At 42.8% G+C, this 21,637-nt stretch overlaps 1 protein-coding gene across 5 annotated transcripts; it reads right to left on the reverse strand.

Moving 5' to 3' along the window:
* Positions 1 to 1,254: 1,254 nt before the first annotated feature.
* On the reverse strand, positions 1,255 to 19,253 carry mtres1 (mitochondrial transcription rescue factor 1). Of its 5 annotated transcripts, none has more exons than XM_020510453.2 (4): positions 19,122 to 19,253; positions 8,787 to 9,222; positions 7,667 to 7,739; positions 1,255 to 4,998 (listed from the first exon to the last, which is right to left on the reverse strand). In XM_020510453.2, the coding sequence occupies exons 2-4, from the start codon at positions 9,215 to 9,217 to the stop codon at positions 4,819 to 4,821; spliced, it is 684 nt and encodes a 227-aa protein (XP_020366042.1). In that variant the 5' UTR covers positions 9,218 to 9,222; positions 19,122 to 19,253; the 3' UTR covers positions 1,255 to 4,818. The 5 variants fall into 5 exon arrangements, with proteins under 5 accessions (XP_020366042.1, XP_048452842.1, XP_048452841.1 ...); XM_048596885.1 differs by lacking the exon at positions 19,122 to 19,253 and adding an exon at positions 19,062 to 19,108; XM_048596884.1 differs by lacking the exon at positions 19,122 to 19,253 and adding an exon at positions 18,457 to 18,930.
* Positions 19,254 to 21,637: the final 2,384 nt, after the last annotated feature.

Consider the following 21,637-nt stretch of genomic DNA (forward strand, 5'->3'; position numbering starts at 1 on the left):
GTTATAGAGGTTTATAAAATCACGAGGGCCACGGATAGGGTGAATAGCCAAGATTCTTTTCCCTAGGGTAGGGGAGTCCAAAATTAGAAAGCATAAGTTTAAGGTGAGAGGGGAAAGATTTAAAAGGGACCTAAGGGGCAAATTTTTAATGCAGAGGATAGTGCATGTATGAAATGAGCTGGCAGAGAAAGTGGTGGAGGAGGGTACTATTACAGAATTTAAAAGGCATCTGGATGTGTATATGAATACTAAAGATTTAAAGGGATATAGACCAAATGTTGGCAAATGGGATCAGATCAGTTTAGGATATCTGGTCATCGCAGACAAGTTGGATTGAAGGGTCTATTACCATGCTGTACAACTCTATGAGACAGAATATTAAGTAAGTGTAAAGTTATGCACTTTTCACATTTCTTAAATGGTGAGAGGTTGGAGCCAAAACTCTGCAGCATTTCTGTGACACTGGTGAGTCGTCTATTTGGGTGCTGTCTGATAGACTGGAGTCTGGTCTTCCCAAGGGACCCAGTGAATATGATCAGGAAGGGCTGGTCAGAAAGGGATGAAAAATCGTGAAGGGACATTTGAAAGGGGTTGGAAGCTCAAGAAGGGGTGCTCGGGGTGGGGGGTGGGTTTCTTCTCTGTACTCTGAGAATTCGCTGGCGGCTGGTCTGACTAGTGAAGGAATGCCCGCATAATTGATCTGCAGTTGGGGGAAGCTCAGGCATGAATGTAGATTATTTCAGCTTAAGTTTTCACTTATGAGGGAGTCCAAAATGAAGTGTAAGCAGTTGAAGTGAATAATTAAGTCCATGGGTGAGAATGGAACAGAGAGATATGTTGATAGGGTGAGACGAAGTGAGATGAGGCTCCAGCGGAGAATGAACACTACCTGTTGAGTGATATGACTGCTTTCAGTGGTGTTTATTCTGTGAAAACTACTGATAGCAATGTATATTCTCATGAGAGGTTTTGGCACCATCTTCCGAAGTAAATACTCCCAGTCTTCCTTCCTCTCCCTTCTTTGATAAAATGCCTACTGTTGTCACAATGAGATAGCCTCAACCTAGTCTCGCATGTTCTGCCTCAGAGGACATCAGTAAATAATTCTGCCATTTATGCTGGGATCCATGTCTTGGTGGCTTTCAACACGAATACTCATGAACAGATCCGGCTATCAGACAATTCATGAAAACTCAGTAAGGCCCAGAGATTTCAGTTCAGTAATAAGATTTGCTTATTTAAATTAATAAAGAATAGGTTTAAAAAAATATTTATTTCCATAATAACATACAGAAGTAAGGTACCATAATACCTTGATACTGTGTTCACTATTGTATGTTACACTTTGTTAGCACTGCACTGTTTGCAGTTGTAATAATAATTAGCTAAATGTAATATCTCACTATATAACCAACTCCTGTGTATCAAGAAAATACAGCCCATAACATATCATTGATCGCAGGAGTTCTGCAGCTTTTTTAAAGTTACTGCTCTTAACGGGGAAGATTGAAAAATCTGTTGAGAACAGTTAGAAGTACTGGTTATCTTTAGGCTCCAGATTGATTAGCTTTTTGTTGTTTTAAAAATAAAGGCTTCATGAAGAAACAAAGCATGGTGTCTGGAGTTTGCCAGAGGTGCACTAGACTTTTACGTATCACAGATCATATATAGATTACAGAAGAATGCCATTCAGCCCTCCAAGCTGATTCTATCAGATCACATTTAACCTGTATCTGAGATCCATTTACCCACGTTTGCTCCATAATCCTTGATCAGGAGGATATGACATCTTATCAGGTCCACAGCACAATGAATTATCCTGCAGGTGCCTGGCACTTTATGGCAACAAGGTGCAATTGCTCTTTATTACTGAAATCTACACTTGGGTGAATTACAGGACTTATTAAGTTTTTTTTAAGTGTTATTTCAAAGGTACAGTAGAGGGTAGAAACAGATATTTTGATTCCTGTGCAATAAAGTCGTTTTTTGGAATTTCTCATTTGCAAATGGCTGAAAGAAAAGAGAGTCAAATATTCTTAAAGTGCATGGCACCCTGCCTGGAATTTCCGTCTTGGGTTGAAAACATGGCAGAATCCTACAGCAGCAGAGATCTGGTATCCTGGATCACTTTCTGACCCACTATCAGGTGAAACTGTTCCTCACACGGTCTCTAGCTCCCAGAATGTCAAGGACCACTGAATTCTGTCTTCAGGTACGGTCTTGTTGATGAGTTTCTGCAGGCAACTAAATTAGTTTAAATGCTTTGTCGGCAAGAAACTTGCACAAGATGCAGTGCAAGAAACTCGCTTAAATGTATTTACCATTGTGCCAGAAGCCACCAAACATGATGGGGAAGGAATGGGTACATGTTTTGAGTGATACCAAAGTAATTTCAATGCTGTAACATCAGAGTTCCAGGAAAGGTACTAAAACCCTAAAGATTTATCCTCGTTTGTTTAGTTACTTGAAGCCCACCATGAGATTATAGACTCAGTACTGCTGAAGATTATGACACTGCCTCCATGTCACATGTTAGAGTGCTGCCCTGCAATCAATGCCTGCTATCCGGTATTTAACAATATGAACCAAGGGGAAATCAAACAGTGCCTGAAACATCAAGACTAAATCAGGAGAGACTAACTGGAACTCAGTTGCACTGTGGTCTCCGAAGGATTAGCTAGGCTTCCCAGGGGAGTTTGGGATGGAAATTCAAATCCTTGCTATACTAGCTGACATAGATCATTCTAATTAGAGCCCGAGGAATGCTTTCAACTGAAGAACTGAATTCAGTTGACTTCAGTAGAAGTCCTGCAGTTAACAAAAAAGTTAATAATTATGGCACAAAGTACACTTGCTTTTATCAGTACAATGAGTGCCTGTAAAATGCTAAACTAGGGCACAGACCTTCAGTGCACTGTAGCCTAGAATGTCAGGCATCCAGGCCTCCCGACACAGCACAGTGCCTGTCCATGTTGCCTTGGAGAGCTGCTGGCTGACTGACTGAAAGCTAGCTTCTGGCCTATAGCACAGGAGACAAGCTCTCTGGGAGAAACCGCCCCCTACTGCTCTTGTCCGTGTTCCAACTAGTGGACAGTATCAGCAGGCAGGAGCTGACAGTCGCATCACTGACAGACAACACAGTATCGAATGGTCGAGAAATGACTGCAGCTGAAAACTCCTACAACATTTTCCTGTTAGTTTAGCCCAGGCATTCGTCAACTTAATAGAAATGTATTGAAATAACTGCCAATGCACTGTGGCTGTCTCCTGTAGGTCAAAAAGTTTTCTAGAGGTTGATAATGTGTAAACTGCAGTAATACTGCATGGTGGGGCTAGGTCAGATGTTCGGTGCAGTAGAAGAAGCCCAACTCTCCTGACCACTACCAATATCCCATCGCTTTATCACGTTAAAGATCATTGTGGTTCATCACCAGGGATCAGAGTTACAAAGAGAGGTGCAAGAGGTTAGGGTTGGATTTCACAAGAGTATGGAGACTGTGGAGCAATCTGATAGGAATCTTCACGTAGGATAAAACAGTGATAAAAATATTATAAGAGGGAAATAGAGCTGGGGATGAAGCTCACAAATTTATAATGTTGACAAAAGGACTAAAGTGAATGCCCTGAAATATCCTTTTTTCACACAGCGGGTGGCTAGCATTCGGAATTTTCTGCAAGAAAATGGTGAAAACAGAATCCATAAATACTTTTAAAAGGGACGATGCCTGATAGACGGCGAAATTAAAATATACAGCAAACTTTGTTTTGACCAGCACCTTATGAACCAGCACTCTCATGAACCAGCACTCTCAATTAGCCGGCAAAAATTATATACCTTAAATACTGCTGAGTTTCCTGTATTTTCACAATCTCCGCAATGTCCAAGCACTCAGTTGAGGGTGTGAGTAAGAAGGCTCTCTGCCAGCAAGTTTTATTTAAGGTGGAGTTGCATTATTATTTAAGTGATTTATGCTGTAAATAAAGTATAACAGTGACACGTATACTCCCCAGAACATGTTTCTATTACTTAGTGTGTGTTTTTACATTGATCATGTGAACTTCTTCATTAAATGGCACACTCCTGGTCCCATAGCTGCCAGTTAACAAAATGTTTGCTGTTTTAGGGTGGGCACTAGCACGGACCTGATGGGCTGAATAGCCTGTTTCTGCACTCTCAATTGTTCGTGCTTCTCACCTGCCCCTCTACTGACACAAATCTGAATAAATTGAAGATTCAGTAGTTCACGTTCCCGCCAAAAGTGCAGCACAATTGTCATCCCCTGGTCCCCTCCAAGCTCAACGGGCTTTCAGGATCTTGGCTCAGATCTACAAATAGTGCTAAAGCCTTGTTCCATCTGACTGACCTTACCTTTCCCCTGACCTAATCCCACCCCAGCTCTTTCAGGCTCCAGATTACTGTTTTTGTCCTACGTTCCCTTCCTACCGTCACATCAGACTGATTTTTCCGGTCGCTTGATTGCTGGAATTCTCTTCCGAAACCTCTTTTGCGATCTTTGAAAAGCCTTTCCGAAAAATAACCTCTCTGGTTTCTCCTTCAGCTCTCTAGCAGCGCTCTGAATTCCTTCCTTTGCTGTGTGCTGTCGATGTGTCCCATTGTGAAACGTTTAGAAATGATCATCGTGTGACGAACATGACATAAATGCAAATAATTATCAATATCCCATGTTATCCTGGGAAACAGCAGGAAAAGCCGCCACATTATTAGCTGTTTTGTTGGAGCCTTGTGTTTCGTCAGTGACAGCATCTCATTTCCCAGTCAGGCTACAGAGAGCCCTCCTCTAGCCGGACAGTGGAATCTTATTTAAATACTTCTGCTCTGGGCAGCTGCAGGTTTTTCCAGCGTCTCAAGATCACTCGGTGTTTCTCTGTATTTGTCGTTTCCTCAGCAATCTTCCGAACCATCACCCTCATGACAGTGACTGTTTCAGCTTCCTTATCCTCCCCAATCAGATGATCCAGAACATCACCCTCTTTCACCTGCCAACACAAAGAAAAGAAAACAAATAATCGTTCAGAACCTGAAATCAATTGGGCTGCTTGGAAACCATGGGAAATCCAATGCTTTCAACTGGGAGGCAAGAAGCTTGAAGTTCTGCATCATATCTCCCATTGTCTCGCAAATTAACCAGAGGGTTGAGAGGAAATTTAAACTCCTGTTGATGTTCTATTGAAGCACAGAAGGTGGAAAGCTCTGCACATCTTGATCAAGGTCCCGATGGATGGGTTCTGCTTGTGCAGGACACCACTGAGCATGAGCCTCACATACATTAAAAAAACAGAAACAGCTGTAGGCCATTCAGCCCTTCAAGCCTGTTCCACTGTTTCCTGCAAACATGGCTGATCATCCAACTCAGCAGCCTCTTTCCACCTTCGTTCACCCTTACGCTTTGATGCATTTAGCCCTAAAAACCATGTCTAACCTCCTTCTTGAAAACATTCAACGTTTTGACTTCAACCACTTTCTGTGGCACAGAATCCCACACACACACCACTCTCCGGGTGAAGAAATTTCTCCTCATCTCAGTCCTAGATGACCAACCAGACATCCTTACACTGTGACCCCTGATTCTGCATTCCCTGGTTATCAGAAAGATCCTTCCTGCATTGATCCTGTCTAGTCCAGTTAGAATTTTATGGGTCATAGGCAGGTCATGCAACAGCTTAAAAAATATCAGGGAACATTGGTTGATACTATTTCCTGCTGAAATCAGCTTAATTTTCTTTAGGAAGTTTTGCCATAAATTTTGTTTAATTCCTTTCAGGTTTACTCCTCAATTGTGACGCATTAAACTACAAACTGGCATGTAAACAGAGACCAGGAACTGATCTGGATCAGCTTTATATAAATAATGTGGCTGTACAACAAGCCAAAGGCTGGGAATTCTGCAGCGAGTAACTCAGGTGTATGACGGAATATCCTGCACTTGCCTGGATGAGTGCAGCCCCAACAACACTCAAGAAGCTTGATATCATCCAAGATAAAGCAACCCGCTTGACTGGCATCAGATCCACAAACATCAACTCCCTCCATCACCAATGCTCAGGTGTACTGCGTCTTCTTACATGGCACTTTCCAAAACCCCAAGGAGGGTAAGGGCAGTGGAACAATGGGAACATCACCATATACAACATCTCCTCCAAGCCACTCACCATTTGGACCTGGAAATATATCGCCATTTCCTCAGTGTCACTGGGTCAATATCCTGGAACTCCCTCGCTAACCACATTGTGGGTTAACCTATTGTGCCCGGGTCCTGGTATGGAACTTGTTCCTACAGTCATCTGACTCAGAATTGAGAGCCATAACTGACTAGTATTATTGTCTGCACTCTCTTTGGAATTTATTTTATTGAATAAAGACCTCCAGTTGACACTTTTATAGATGCTGGCAATCCAGGGTTGGTAAGATCAGTTGGCTGGATGACTGGTTTATGATGCAGAGTGATGCCAACAGTGTATGTTCAATCCTCATCCTTACCCTTGTCTGAGGTGTGATGACCCTTGGGTTAAACGACCACCAGTCACCTCTCCCTCTCTCTGTGATGAGACAGCAGCCCTATGGTCAGCTAGTACTATGGCAACTTTACCTTTATATTTCAAGCATTTGGCTGACTTTAGTTTAGATTTTCACCAAGTTGGTTCTTTCCTGTCATTTTAAATTTCCACCTGTGAATGACCTGAGAAGTAGGAAATATTTGCCTGAAATATTTCCAAAATGAAAGTTAAAAAAAAAATCGCTAATTTTATTCCCACAGCAAGCAAAGGAGGCACAAGTTGCTGGGAGGGGCAGGGGAGCATGTTGCAGGCCTGACAAATGTTGCATCCTGAACAGGAGGGTGTTAGTTCTCAATGAGGAACTCTCTCTATTTCTCCACCGGATCTTGCTGATTGGCGGCCTACAGGAGTAGTGCTTTTAAAAAATGTTCCTTTCCTGTTATACAACCAAGGGAGCAAACTGACAACAGCTGGGAGTGCTCACCGAGAGCTACAGGCTAATCTTATCACCAGGCAGATGGTTTCAATCTCTATGGAGGTTAATAATGATAACTACCCACCCACATTGCCCATAATCAGGAATTAGGCAAATTGCTTCACTGTCATGTTTTGGTCTCATGTGGAACTGTTCTATTAGCCAGTTTTGCTGTCTAATGACATTTTTGCTTAAATAAAAACAGTTCTGTAGAATTACAAAGCCATGAGGCAATGTGTTGCCCATTGTAACAAAAGCATATTCCCCACTTCCCCCACAACCCTACCGCTTCCAAGTGAGTTTTCAAACATCACAGAGAGGCCCAGCGTCCTTACCTCCTGCCTGCTCAGTGTTGGCAAACGATCATTCGAATCTTCAACCTGAACTGACCTCAAAAATCACGACCGAACAATTAAAACAGGAACTCAATTCCCACGGCTCCGAATGAAGGCTGTGGTGTATCTCCTACTGTAAAGCCCGACAAACATCGGTCATTCATTTCGGATGGGGCAGTGAGGGATTGCAAATGTGATTTTTGATTGACAAGAGAGACAGATGTCACAAAGGATGAGGTAACACCTCTCCCATCAACTAAAGTTATACAGTGGTGTTTGGCGTTGAGATAGTTACGTTGAGTGCGTTTGAAATAAATTGAGGTGAAAACGTAAAACGTACCACTTTACTTTTCTTCAGTAACTTCTCTCCATTCAGTCTCAGCTTGTTACTATAAAAGGAATCTTCCACTTTGCTGTAAAGCAAACCACAAACTGGTGTTAAGGAGTGTGCTGGCTGGTAAAACATTCAGCTACAGGACCCCACTGCAAATGAAAGCCCAGCCCAGTGTGGTTGTGAGCAACGTGAAAGCTGATTGAACCTAATTTTGAAAAGGACGCAAACTTGGTTTAGCAGGTACAAGTTAATTTCACCAGATGTATCTGTGAACCCAAAGATAACATCTATACAGAATGCTAATACGGAAATGGTAATATGTTAGCTGTCACAGTATAAGCCTGCACTGTCTGATCAGCAGATTCTGCAGTTATCAACTATGTCACCCAGAACAGGAGGATAGAAAGGGTCTAAAAATGATAAGTAGATACGGCCAGTAAGCTGTACGTAATGGACAGCAAAATCTGTAGCACTTTCCCATCCCACTTCTTACCTTTACCCCAAAGAGTTATAGAATCACAGAATCTTCACAGTGCAGACAGAAGCCATTTGGCCCATTGAGTTTGCACCAACCTCCCCCCCACCAAAGAACATCCCACCCAGACCTACCCCTATAACCCTGCATTTCCCATGGCCAATCCACCTAACCTGCACATCTTTGGACTATGGGAGGAAACTGGAGCACCCAGAGGAAACCCACGCAGACACGGGGAGAACGTGCAAACTCCACACAGACAGTCGCCCAAGGGTGGAATCGAACCTGGGTCCCTGGTGCTGTGAAGCAGCAGTGCTAACCACTGAGCCACTGTGCCGCCCCTACTCCTTCAAGGAAATTCAATATATTGATTAAACATGATTTCCCTTTCACAAAACGAGGCTAACTCTTCACAATTACCATCAAGGGTATATCCTCACCAACCAGTTCAAAACTCAACTGAACTAATCTTGCAATTTTGGGATGAGGAATGCACCAGAGCTGACTTTTGTAAAATTGGTTAATAATCTGTATGACAGCTCTACGACATTGAGCGATTGTTTGTTGTATCAGACATTATCAGCAAGACCTGCTGCTGAAATACCAAAATGGCACAGACATGGTTTTACCTCCTAAAGACAGGCCACTTACTTCCTCGCTATATCCAGACCAGCTTTCATGATGAGGTCGAATCTGAAAGATGGTACTATTTTCTCAAGGTCTTTGTAAGCTTTCGGCTGGGTGTCATCATCTTCCTCCTCCGATTCGTCCTCATAGTCACTTTTCTCGGGATCATCCTCTTCTTCATCCGACTCCTCTTGTAACATCCGCCTTCTGGCCTTCTTTGAGCTTTTGTTACTTTTGTATCTTACACCTACAAGCAGAGCTTTTTGCTGCAGTGCTGGCAGCTCACAGAGTCTTTTAGATTTTGGCTCAACAGTGTCGAATTTCAGACAGAAATTCCTTTGGGCTGCTCTCACATTCCATGCTTCATGCAGCTCAGGTGATGCATACTTTATCCAAAAGATCCTACAGGTGCTTAAGCTCTTCAGAACGCGTGCTGGAGAAATCAAGCTGTTCATGCTGCCTACAAAACAAAATGCAACATGAAAATAGGGACATGTAGCTCTGTCGGAGTTACTGGGTTTTGGATAAACTGTAAAATTTTCCATAAGTTCAGCTGAATGTAAAAGACCCTATGGCAATATTTAAAAAAGCAGAAGGATGTTATCCCTGGTGTCTTGGTCAATTTTTACCTTTTAATCAATGTCACAGAAACAAACTTTTCTGAACATTTTTACAATGCTGTTAGTGGGAGTTTGCTGATTGCAAATTGGCTTCTATATTTCTTGCATTACAACATTATTACATTTTTAAAATACTTAACTGGCTTGAAAACTCTTGAGTTTTGAAAGGTGCAAGTCCATAAATACAAGTCTTTTTCCCCCCAAAATGTAAAGATACCCTGAGGGGGTTAATATTAAATCAATCTATACCGATAAAGTTAAGCAACAGGTAGGGAGCCTATGAAATTATGGATAGTGCTCACTACTGCCCAGTCTGGGTTCTGCCAGGGTCACTCAGTTCCTAACCGTTTTTTACAGCCTTCGTTCAAACAGAGACAAAGTAGCTGAATTCCAAATGTGAGGTGAGAATGACAGCCCTTGACATCAAGGCTGCATTCAACCAAGTGTGGCATCAAGAAGCACTAGCAAAACTGGAAGCAATAGGTATCAGGGGGCAAACTCATTGGTGGTTGGAGTTATACCTGGCATACAGGAAGATGGTCATGGTGGTTGGAGGTCAGGTATCTCAGCTCAAGGACATCTCTGCAAGAGTTCCTCAGGTTGGTGTCCTGGGCCAACCATCTTCAGCTATTTCATCAATGACCTTCTCTCCGTTATAAGGTCAGAAGTAGGGATGCTTATGGTTGCACAACGTTCAGCACCATCTATGACTTCTCAGATACTGAAGAAGTCCATGTTCAAAGGCAACAAGATCTGAACAATATCCAGGCATGGGTTGACAAGTGGCAAGTAGCATTTGCGTAGCGCGAATGTTATCTCCAATAAGAGAATCTAAACATTGCCCCTTGACATTCTATGGTGTTACCATCACTGAATCCCCCACCATCTACATCATGGGGGTTTACTATTGACCAGAAACTCAACTGGACTTGCCACATAAATATGATGGCTACAAGAGCAGGTCAGCGGCTAGGAATACCGTGGCGAGTAACTCACCTCCTGACTTAACAAAACCTGTCCACCTTCTACAAGGCACAAGTCAGGAGTGTGATGGAATACTCCCCACTTGCCTGGATGGGTGCAGTCCCAACAACACTCAAGAAGCTTGACACCATCCAGGACAAAGCAGCCCGCCTGATTGGCACTACATCCACAACCATCCATTCCTTCTACCACCGACGCTCAGTAGCAGCAGTGTGTACTATCTACAAGATGCACTGCAGAAATTCACCAAAGATCATCAGACAGAACCTTCCAAACCCATGACTACTTCCATCCAGAAGTAATAAGACAGCAGAGACATGGGAATACCACCACCTGCAAGTTCCCCTCCAAACTACTCACCATCCTGACTTGGAAATATATCACTATTCCTTCACTGCCACTGGGTCAAAGTCCTGGAATTCCCTCCCTAATGACATTGTGGGTCAACCCACAGCAGGAGGACTGTAGCTGTTCAAAAAGGCAGCTCACTACCACCTTCTCAAGAGCAACTAGGGATGGTCATAAATACTGGCCAGTCAGCAATGCCCACATCCCACGAGTGAATAAAATCAAAAGTTCAGAGGAATTACACAAGAACAGTGAGGCAATAGGAATGATGGTTTCAACAATTCCAACACAGTACAATGTCAAAAAACCAAAAGAACTGCAGATGCTGGAAATCAGAAACAGAAGAAGAAATGGTTGAAAAAACTCAGCAGTTCTGGCAGCATCTATGGAGAGAGTGAAAGCAGAGTTAATGTTTTGGGTCTGGCGACCCTTCTCCTGAACCTCCTACAATTCTGAAGATGGGTCACTGGACCCGAAATGTTGTCAATATGATGGTATGTGGTCAGAGTGAATGCATTTAGTACTGTCTCCTGGATCAGTATATTTCCAGTCCTGCTCAGAAAACAATGTGTGACTTGATTTAATTCTGAGAAGTAAAAGGGGGCAAATAATTACAAGGGGAGGACAATAATTTGGGAAATAGTGACCATAAGATAGTTGGGCTCAGTGTAAAAAACAAAAAGAATGATCAGTCACCAAGGACAGTGTTATATAGGAAAAGTGCAAAGACCAATGGTACCATCTCCAAAGTTATTTGATAAGAAGGTGAACAGACAGATTGAAGGAACAGCAGTTAGAAACCTTGGAATATAGGACAGACAGAACAGAAATCAAACAAGAACATAAAATAAAATGCATTCCTAAAAGACTTTTAAAGCAGAGTAAGAACTAAGTAGAAACTTAGGTTTGGTAAGTGGAAAACCTTGAGGAAACAAAATACAATGCTGCAATAAAATGGACTATAAGACAATATTTAAGAAGACTGGCACTGAACAAAAAGGAATAAAATGATTTGCATAGGCACTTAAGAATTATCAGAGGGAAAGTTGCCGCTTAGGGGTGAAGTAGATTTTCATTTAGGAGGATGAAAGAATATTAGGTAAATATTTTACATCAGCTTTCACAAATGAGCAAGAAAATGAAGATGTAAGTGCATTAGATAGTATGTGACACGTTACAGGGAACTGAAAAAACAAACTTGCATAAGTTATGTCCTAAGGACATATCAATGTGCTTCATAGTAAAATTACTTTTGATTAATGTAATGTAGGCAAATGCAGAAATTACCATGTACATACCATACACAAAAATGATCTCACATACAGCAATGATAGAACTGCAAACAGTGGGTCTTAAATGTTTGATAATAGGGTGTAGAGCTGGATGAACACAGCAGGCCAAGCAGCATCAGAGGAGCAGCAAGGCTGATGTTTTGGGCCTAAGAAGCGTCTAGGCCCGAAACGTCAGCCTTCCTGCTTGGCCTGCTGTGCTCATTCAGCTCTACACCCTGCTATCTCAGATTCTCCAGCATCTGTAGTTCCTACTATCCCCGGTCTTAAACCTTTGACTTTTTACTCAGAGGTAAGACTGACTCACTAAGCCAAGTGAAAACTGGAACTAGTTTATACTGGAAGTTAGTGAGCACAGCTCAAGCTGTGTAAGTCATTGGACCTTAATGGTTTGCATTTTACACAACTGAAAGTTGTCCAAGAGGAGACAAGAGAGGCTCAGACCAATTATGTCAATTGTCCTCAAATGTGCAAATTCTTCCATGAGCCTGGAAGGTAGCCAAAGTAACATTTTCGTTTGAAAAGGGAGACAATGATTAACTGGCAAAGTAGGCTAGCTAGTTAAATGTTAGATGAGGAGGCACTCTTGGAATCTGTAAATTGAGATAAAATTACTGAATATGCTTTGATTAATCAGAGCCAGCCAACACATACTTCTTAAAGGCAGGTCACCTTTTGGAAATGCTGTAATTTTTTTTGAAAAATCTATCTGATTGGATAGATAAACATAGAAAATATAAAGTTTTCAGAAGTTGGCAACAAACAAAAAAAAATTTTTAAGTTAAAACATTTTAAAAATTGATCAGAAATAATTTTGATGAAACCATAAACAGTTCCTTCCAGTTTTACAAGGCACCGTGGGACATTCGTCTAAGACAGTCTGTAACAACTGAACATGAAAGGGGTATTTGTGGCTTCTAGATGTACAGTGAAGATTGCTTTACACCTAATAACCTAATATTAACATAGGGCTAGATATATTCATAGGGAGCACAAAGGCTTCATGTGGGTTTGTTGATGGTCACTAAAAGTGAGGTTCAAGGAAGAAATTGCTAAAACGTTTCTATGTCAGTGGATCAGATCCACTTCTGTTGTTCCAGCTGCTTGGGACAGGCGATCGTGTGAGGCAGGTCTGGCTGGATTACTGAATCAATTCCTCAACTTCAGAAAATAAAATTTCTTTTTAAAAAAAACTCACGCTTCCAAATTATTGTCCTTATTTTAAGATGAGCACCAGCTTGCCTTCTGACGAGCATCTGAAATGATGAGATGTTACCATAGCAACAACACACTGCGTGGATCTAAGAGAAGGGCTGGCTTTGCAGATGCTGTGATCGAGCCAAGGCTGTTGCATCATGGCACTGACTCCCTCTGCTTCAATGTGCGGTGCTGGCAACTGAACTGCCTCCCCGGGGCTCTCGCTGTAAATCCATCCCCACACGTGTTCACAGTTGAAGTCTGTCTGCCCTGCCCTGATCAGCAGTACCACACTGCCACTTATAGGACAGAAACAGACATACACAAAGGAGAGGAAACACGAGCACCTAAAATAACTACTTTAAAAAGGCTTCTCATCATATAGGCATAGACAGTGTGTCTATTTTGTTGAAAAATAATATCAGAAAAATCTAAGACTTTGCACCAATTTCCAACTTGAACTCGTACATGATAGCTAATTGAGGAACTATATAATGTGTATGTTCTATATAACACCTATACTAGCAATAATATGGCCACTGAAGCTGATTGCTTGTTACCTGAACTCTCACTGTAGATTAGACATAAAAATTGCTTCCGGGTGTCCATTAATATTTACTGTGGAGTTCAAGGCAACGCGTTTTCCAGCTCTGATTTTTTTTGTTGCTTGCTAGGATTTTGATGACTTATGACAGTTACCTACTGAGTTAGTGACTATATTCTAATTGAATGATAATTCACATGTTCCTTCTAGAAACAACACGCTGTGCAAATAAGCATACAGGTGACTACGTTGGTGACCTAGTGCTATTACAACTTACCATACAGCACCATCTTGTTAATGTGAACTCATAAAACAAAACTTTCAGAGCAATATTTAGGAGCTGTGTTTACAGCAAGCTAAGGAACAGCACAAATAGTAAACCATGAACTGAAAGATGGTTAATGTCAACAGCCCAGTAATTACTGTGAGGAGAAAACGAGAAAAGCTGGAATAAAATCAGACGATACTGGAAACACTCAGCAGGTGCTACCTGTGCAAGTGCAGGAGATGCAACACCTGCCCTTTCACCTCCTCATTTTCCAACATTCCAAGTACTACTTTCAAGTAAAAAATCATTTTTTTGCATTTCTGTCAAACTAGTCGACTTAAACATCGTGCTGTCTCCTCTACACCGGAAAGACTAAACACAGACTTGGCAACCGCTCTGTGAAAACTCCACTCAGTTTGTAAACACAACCCGGAGCTTCTGTGGCCTGCCAGTATAATTCTTCACCTTTTTCTCACCTGACATCCCTGTCCTCAGCCTCTTGCAGATATCCAGTGAAACTCAAGGCACCTTTCAATTATGCACTTCACAGTCTTCCAGACAACATTGAACTCAACCATTTCAGGCTAGAACCTCTGGTCTCATTTTGTTTCCATTCTCTTTGCAGCTTTTAATCATACTGCCTTGAGTTTCTCTTCCTTGTTCCCAGGTAGCAACTGCTCATAACATACCATTCATACATCTTTAGTTTATTTACTTGGTCCATTCTACTTCCTTTGGCCTTTCTCTACTGACCCCTTTGTCAATTAATCCCACTTAACACAGACCTTCCATTCTGTTTTTTGCCCAACCTCCCTCCTTTCATTTTCTTAAAACCAATAACATTTTCCAGTTCTGTTGAAAGGTCATCAATGACAAACATTAACTGTTTCTCTCTCCATGAATGCTGTCTGACTATGGAATATTTCCAGCATTTTCCGGTTTTATTTCTGATATTCAGCATCAACAGTGTTTTTGCTTTTATATTAGTGAAGAGATGTTGGCTTAGTAATGGCATTCGGTAAAGCAGTCATCGTCTTCCAAACTTAAAGCAGGATAGAGTGCAGGACACCACAACAGGATAGCATTCTGATCTCTGGGCAATGTTGCCATTGTTCATGAAAAATATTTATTGAAAGGCTTTAACGATCATTTCTGTATAATGCAAGTTTGAGAGGCTGCAAAGGCTGGAGGATGGTACAATTACAACATTTAAAAGGCATCTGGATGGATATACGAATAGAAAGGGTTTAGAGGGATATGGGCCAAATATTGGTATATGGGATTAGATTAATTTAGGATATCTGGTTGGCATGGACGAGTTGGACTGAAGGGTCTGTTTCCGTGCTGTACAACTCTATGACTTTAAGTCAGAGAATTGTGTAGGAGTGAGAGAATGCTTTTGGCATCAGTTTACAATTCAGGCATTGCCAGACCTGACGTTGAGAGGGTGAAAGGCTCCGAGTTCCTCGGAGTGACATAATCGACGACCTGTCCTGGACCTCCCACGTAAATGCGACAGTCAGGAAGGCACAACAATGCCTCTTCTTCCTTAGGCAGCTCAGGAAATTTGACATGTCCAGAAGGTCCCTCACCAACTTCTCCAGATGCACCATTGAAAGCATACTGTCCAGGTGCATAATGGCCTGGTACGGCAACTGCTCTGCCCAGGACCATAAGAAACTACAGAAGGTGGTGTGCACAGCCCAAATCATCACGGAAGCCAAACTTCCATCCACGGACTGTATTTACACGCTCACTGCCACGGAAAGGTAGCCATCATCATCAAAGACCCATCGCACCCTGGTAATGATTTCCTACAACCTCCTCCGTCAGGCAGAAGATACAGAAGTCTGAACACACGCACATACAGGTTCAGGAACAGCTTCTTTCCAGCCATTATCAGACTACTGAATGGCCTTTAGCCTCAAATAATGTAACCTGCAATGTAACTTGTCTGCCTCTAAGTCTTTTTGATCTGTACATCCTTTGCTTGCTGTGATCTGCCAGTACTGTTTGTGAACAAAGCTTTTCACTATAATTCGGTAATGTGACAATAAAATCAATCAATCAAAACAAAATTATAAATAAGGCAACTTTATTGCTCCTTTTGAATAGGAAAAGGCCTCCAAGTGTTTCACAAGGGCACAGTTTTAAAAAAAAACGTGTGGCGAAAGGAGGACGGTATTAGGAAGGGGTAAAAAAGAAGTTGGGTTTTTGATTCGACAAAAGCTTATGAATGCTGGAGATCTGAAACAAAGACAGAAAATCCTGGAGAAACTCAACATGTCTGCCACGATCTACGGAGAGAGAAACAGAGGTAACGATTCAAATCCAGTATGAACCTTGTATGACTGAAGAAAACAGTTGCACCCCTTAGTGTGTGTCGAAATGCAAAAAAAAATGCAGAGTTCCCGAGTTCAGAAATAACACCCTCAACAACGGCCTCATCATAAAATCATAGATTCCCTACAGTGTGGATAAACGCCATTAAGTCTGCACCAAACCTCTGAAGAGCATCACACCCAGAACCAGACTCCTTCCCTGTTCCTGTAATGCTGCACTTACCATGGCTAAACCACCTAACCTACACATCCAGGACACTACAGACAATGTATCATGGCTAACCCACCTAACCTACACATCCAGGACACCACAGGCAATGTTGCATGGCTATTCCACGTAATCTACACATCTTTGGGAACTGTGGGAGGAAAATGGAGCACCCAAACGAAACCCACACAGACAGAGAGAACGTGCAAACTGCACACACACGCTCACCTGAGGCTGGAAATAAATCCGGGACCCTGGCACAGTGAGGCAGCAGTTCTAAACACTGACCAATGCAGCCCTAGAAGCGTCCACATCACTCATTGCTGTAACGGTACTGACTGACATGACCATTTTCTGGTATGTCACTTCATGTCAAGCTTCAGCTGAGAAAACCATACCAATCTAAGAAGAAAGGTCATCTTCAGATCAACCGTTGCCATAGCAGTGTGTCAGGAAAGACCCAGTAGTTCCTCAACGTCCTGGATTGGTCAGGAATGTCCAAGGCTAGAGTGCTACGTCAAAATGGGATCATTGGTGCAATACTGTCTTTAACCCACCACCTACAGAAAAACAAATCAGAGGGATGCTGACCGCTGCGAGGCATTTTCAACTGAAAATTTGCCAATTACTGCAACCATAAGGAGAACCCCCATAAAGCACACGCAAGGCCCCAGCAAACAAAATCGAGCTGCTCTCAGAGACTCCACCTTCCAGCAACATGGGCAACCTCCCCATGGCAGTTATTGCCAGCTACACATACTTTGGATCAACAATGATCCTGAAACCAGTGCCAGGATTGCCAAGACAACAGCTTTCATGTCAAAGTTGAGAGGTCACAACACTAAACTAACTGAAAATGCAATGGTCCATATGTGTTAGGCTTGTACCCTCAACACACTCCTTACAGCAGTGAAGCACAAACAACAAATGCAAGAGAAGGGGATGAACAATGTCACCTGCATTGCTTCAGACAGAGAGCTGGATATGAAAGTATACAGGGAATACTGTATACAAGGAATGCCGGCATGTTTGCCCACTGGAGTCAGTGCAACTCCATTGACTGGATCATGTGAGCTTAATGGATGACAGCAGTATTCCCCAAGACATGCTCTAAGGCACGTGAGATGAACAGGTCATCCATGTCTTCAACAGGAGGATGTCTGAAAGCAAGATCAGAAGTTGATCAGGACTGGAGCAAATGCAAGTGAAGTCCTCACTGTTGAATAGAGTGCCTGGAGATATGCAGTCAAAGAGAGTGTGGAAAAAGCAAAGGTCAAAAAAGAAATGACCAGATGGCAGTAAAGAGAGTCCGCTGGAAGGAAAAAGACATTGCATTAAATCAAACTAGTGCTATTCTGCCATGCAAGTGATGGAATGGGCTGACACTCACGAATCAGTCCCTATACCCAATGTTCAACTCAGACACCCTGGGCCCAGTCTAATGGCTGATACAGGCAAGGGCCACACTATATGACTTCAAATGAGGTCCCATACCTGTTTGCTTCTGAGCTCAAAACAAGTCACTGATAATATGTGATAGTCTGACTCAATATATTTGTGTCCTTTTTTACAGTAATTCCCAACTGCTGCATCCAGCACATGGAAGGACAATGTGGCAAATCCATGGAGGTTCAGTAATTTTAAAGCCGGCCCCTCCATTATGTTGAAGGGCAAGATATTTGCAACGGAAGAGATATCGAATCAGGTGTTGACCTCAAGTTGAAGTGGGGCATGAGGTCATGATGAGTGAGGAGGTGGTCAGTAGAGGGGCTGATGGAGACATTGAGGGCACTGGGCCAAAGTGTGGACTGACCCAGGAATATCAGCCGCAGAGGCTTGTGTTGAAAGGTCACTGACATGAACTTCCTCTTCTCCCCATAGAGGACGCACTTACCTGCTGGATGTTCACAGCATTTTCTCATTTTATGGCGAAATCTGGAACTCCCTGACCAAGACCTGCACCCTCAGCACCTGAACTGGAGGCTCAAGAACCTACCATCACTTCAGGATCAATAGGGATTGAGTGCAAATATATCCTTTTGCCAGCCAAATCATCCACACTTTGAAGATAAGTGAATTTTTCAATAAAACCCAATTACATTACGCTCAGTTAAATAGACGGCAAAAGGTGACATTCTGCGAGGGTCGCTTAACTACGAAAAAATATCCAAACTGGGTCAATATCGAGCTAAATGCACGCGTTGCAGAAACGAGAAAGCGGGCGATTCTAAAAGATCACATTGCACAAGGATAACTTTAAAAATCTAGCTGCCAACCTCAACACAGTGGAGTAGTGGTGTGGCGTGGCATAACTAAATCTGAGAGTTTCTAGATAACTTTTAACTGCGACAATATTTTGCACAGAAACACTGACGATCGGAGAGAAAGCGCAGAAGGAAAGGCCGCGGGTATGTGCAGCAGGTCCACAGTGAACAGCAGGGACTGCACCAGTTCAGGGTTAAACATAATAACGAGTAACTCTGCACACAGCAACCTTACTTGTTACAAGCTGTAACACACACATTTTTCTTTCTCTCTCTCATTGACCTTTTCACTTACCCTGAACTACACGACGCGTACACAGCAGCACAAAGCAAACAAGATGAGCTTCCCAGCAGAAGTGCCTGACTCACAAGCTCCTCTACAGGGAGAAATGTGCAACCGCTGACAAATACACTGAGTACTGAAGTTCAGCTCTGCAGCGCCGTCACCCTGAATTCATTAGAATTATACAGCGCAGCAAAAGGCCCTTAGGCCCATCGAGTCTGCACCGACATGGCTACCACCAAAAGTACACTCATCCCAATTTCCTGCAGTTGTCCCATATCCTTGAACGTTATGATATCTGAAGTACTCATCCAAATGAATTGTGCTGGACCCCTCTTTGCACGAGCAGCAAGTAAAACCTGCAAAACAGAACATCCACCTTCAGGAAGCAGATTAGTAGAATATTAATTTTAGATGCTAAACAAGACCATAGATCATAAGATAAAGGGGCATATTTAGGCCATTCAGCCCACTGAGTGCTCCACCATTTCATCATGACTGAAATGTTTCTCAACCCCATTCTCCTGCCTGCTCCCTATAACCCTTGATCCCCTTACTAATCAAGAACCTATCTATTGCTGTCTTAAATACTTGGCCTCCATAGACTTCTGCAGCCATGATTTCCATAGATTACCCACCCGCTGGCTAATGAAATTCCTCCTCATCTCAGTTCTAAAGGGTCATTGCTCCACTCTGAGGCTGAGCCCTCGGGTCCTAGTCTCTCCTACTAGTGGAAACATCTTTTCCATGTTCACTATCTTCAGGCCTGTCCCCATTCTTCTAAACTCCATTGAGTAGACACCCAGAGTCCTTAACCACTCCTCATATGACAAGCCCTTTATTTTAAGGATAATTCTTGTAAACCTCCTCTGGACCCCCTTCAAGGCTAGCATATCCTTCCTTAGATATGGGGCCCAAAACTGCTTACAATATTCCAAATGTAGTCTGACCAGAGCCTTACACAACCTCAGCAGTACATCCCTGATCCAATATTCTAGGCTCTCGAAATGAATGCTAACATTTCATTTGCTTTCCAACTGAACCTGCATGTTAACCTTAAGAGAATCCTGAACTAAGATTCCTAAGTTCCTTTGTGCTTACCAAAGCTCCTATTTAAAAAGTCTTCACCTCTTCTTCCAACTAAAGCGCATAAATTCACACTTTCCCACATTGTATCCCATCTGCCACTTCTTTGCCCACTCTCTTAGCCTGTCAAAGTCCTTCAGCGGCCTCCCCACTTCCTCAACATTACCTGCAATTTCACCTATCTTTATGTCATCTGCAAATTTAGCAACAATGCCCTCAGTTCCTTTGTCCAGATCATTAATGCATAACATGAATAGTTGTGGTCTCAACACAGACCCTTGTAGAACTCCACCAGTCACCAGTTGTCATACTGAAAAAGACTCCATTATCCCTACTCTCTGCTTTCTGCCAGCTAATTCTTTATCCATGCCAGTACCTTGGCCCCAACACCATGGGTCCTTGTGTTATTTTGTGTGGCACCTTGTCAAAGGCCTTCTGGAAATCCAAATAGATCACGTCCACCAAAAGCCTTTTGGAAATCCAAATAGATCACGTCCACTGGCTCTCCTTTGTCTATCTTGTTCGTTATCTCCCCAAAGAATTCTAACAGATTTGTCAGGCATAATCCCTCTGTGATGAAGAGGTGCTGACTCAAACCTATTTTACCATGCACTTCCGAGTACTCTGTAATCTCATCCTTCATTATGGACTTTAAAATCTTACCAACGACCGATGTTAGGCTAACTGTGCTTCCATAGAAGGGTGCTGTGGGTAGAGCTTGGGGGTATTACAGGTGACTGAGCAGTGGACCGCGCTGTCACAAAGGGGATGGTCCCTTTGGAATAATAAAAGGGGAGAGCAAGAAAAAGATTTGTGATGGTGGTTGTATCATGTTGGAAATGGACCTGAGGATGATCTCTTAAATATGGAAGCTAATGGGATGGAAAATCAGGACAAGGGTAACCCTATTGTGGATGTAAGAGGGAAGGGAAAGGGTGGGAGCTGAAACCGTAAAATAGATGCACACGTGGGGTACATTGTCGCCTATGGAGGGTGAGGGTCTCCTAGGTTCGGGAAAAAGAAAGGCATATCAGAGGCATTAATGGAAGGTTGTGACAAACTAGAGGGACAGAATCCTCACAACAGGCAGTAATCAGAGTAGCTGTTAAGGAGCTTTGAGCAGAGGCTGAAATGTAGATCCCTCAATTTGTACATTTGTTGGTAAAGTCAGTAGCCAATACTGACTGATGGAGAGGGCACTCAGTGTGAATGTTTCCTTCAGCTGTGATTATCGGCATGCCCACCAGAGGTCACACTTACACAATTATCTCCATCCCCAGATGGCCAGAAGTCACACAACAGCAAGTTATAGTCCAGAGTTAGTAGGAACTGCTGATGCTGGAGAATCTGAGATAACAAGGTGTAGAGCTGGATGAACACAGCAGGCCAAGCAGCATCAGAGGAGCAGGAAGGCTGACGTTTCAGGTCTGGACCCTTCTCCA

The sequence above is a fragment of the Rhincodon typus genome, chromosome 5 (genome assembly GCF_021869965.1).
Source record: "Rhincodon typus isolate 14 chromosome 5, sRhiTyp1.1, whole genome shotgun sequence".
Lineage (NCBI taxonomy): Eukaryota > Metazoa > Chordata > Chondrichthyes > Orectolobiformes > Rhincodontidae > Rhincodon > Rhincodon typus.

Coding starts and splice junctions, on each gene's coding strand:
- mtres1 (XM_048596884.1), bottom strand. CDS start 18,484: ATGAGAAAATGCTGTGAACATCCAGCAG. Junction 9,223..18,456: donor ATGCTGTGAACATCCAGCAG/GTAAGTGCGTCC, acceptor TTTGTTTTGTAG/GCAGCATGAACAGCTTGATT. Junction 7,740..8,786: donor GGTCTGGATATAGCGAGGAA/GTAAGTGGCCTG, acceptor TTTGCTTTACAG/CAAAGTGGAAGATTCCTTTT.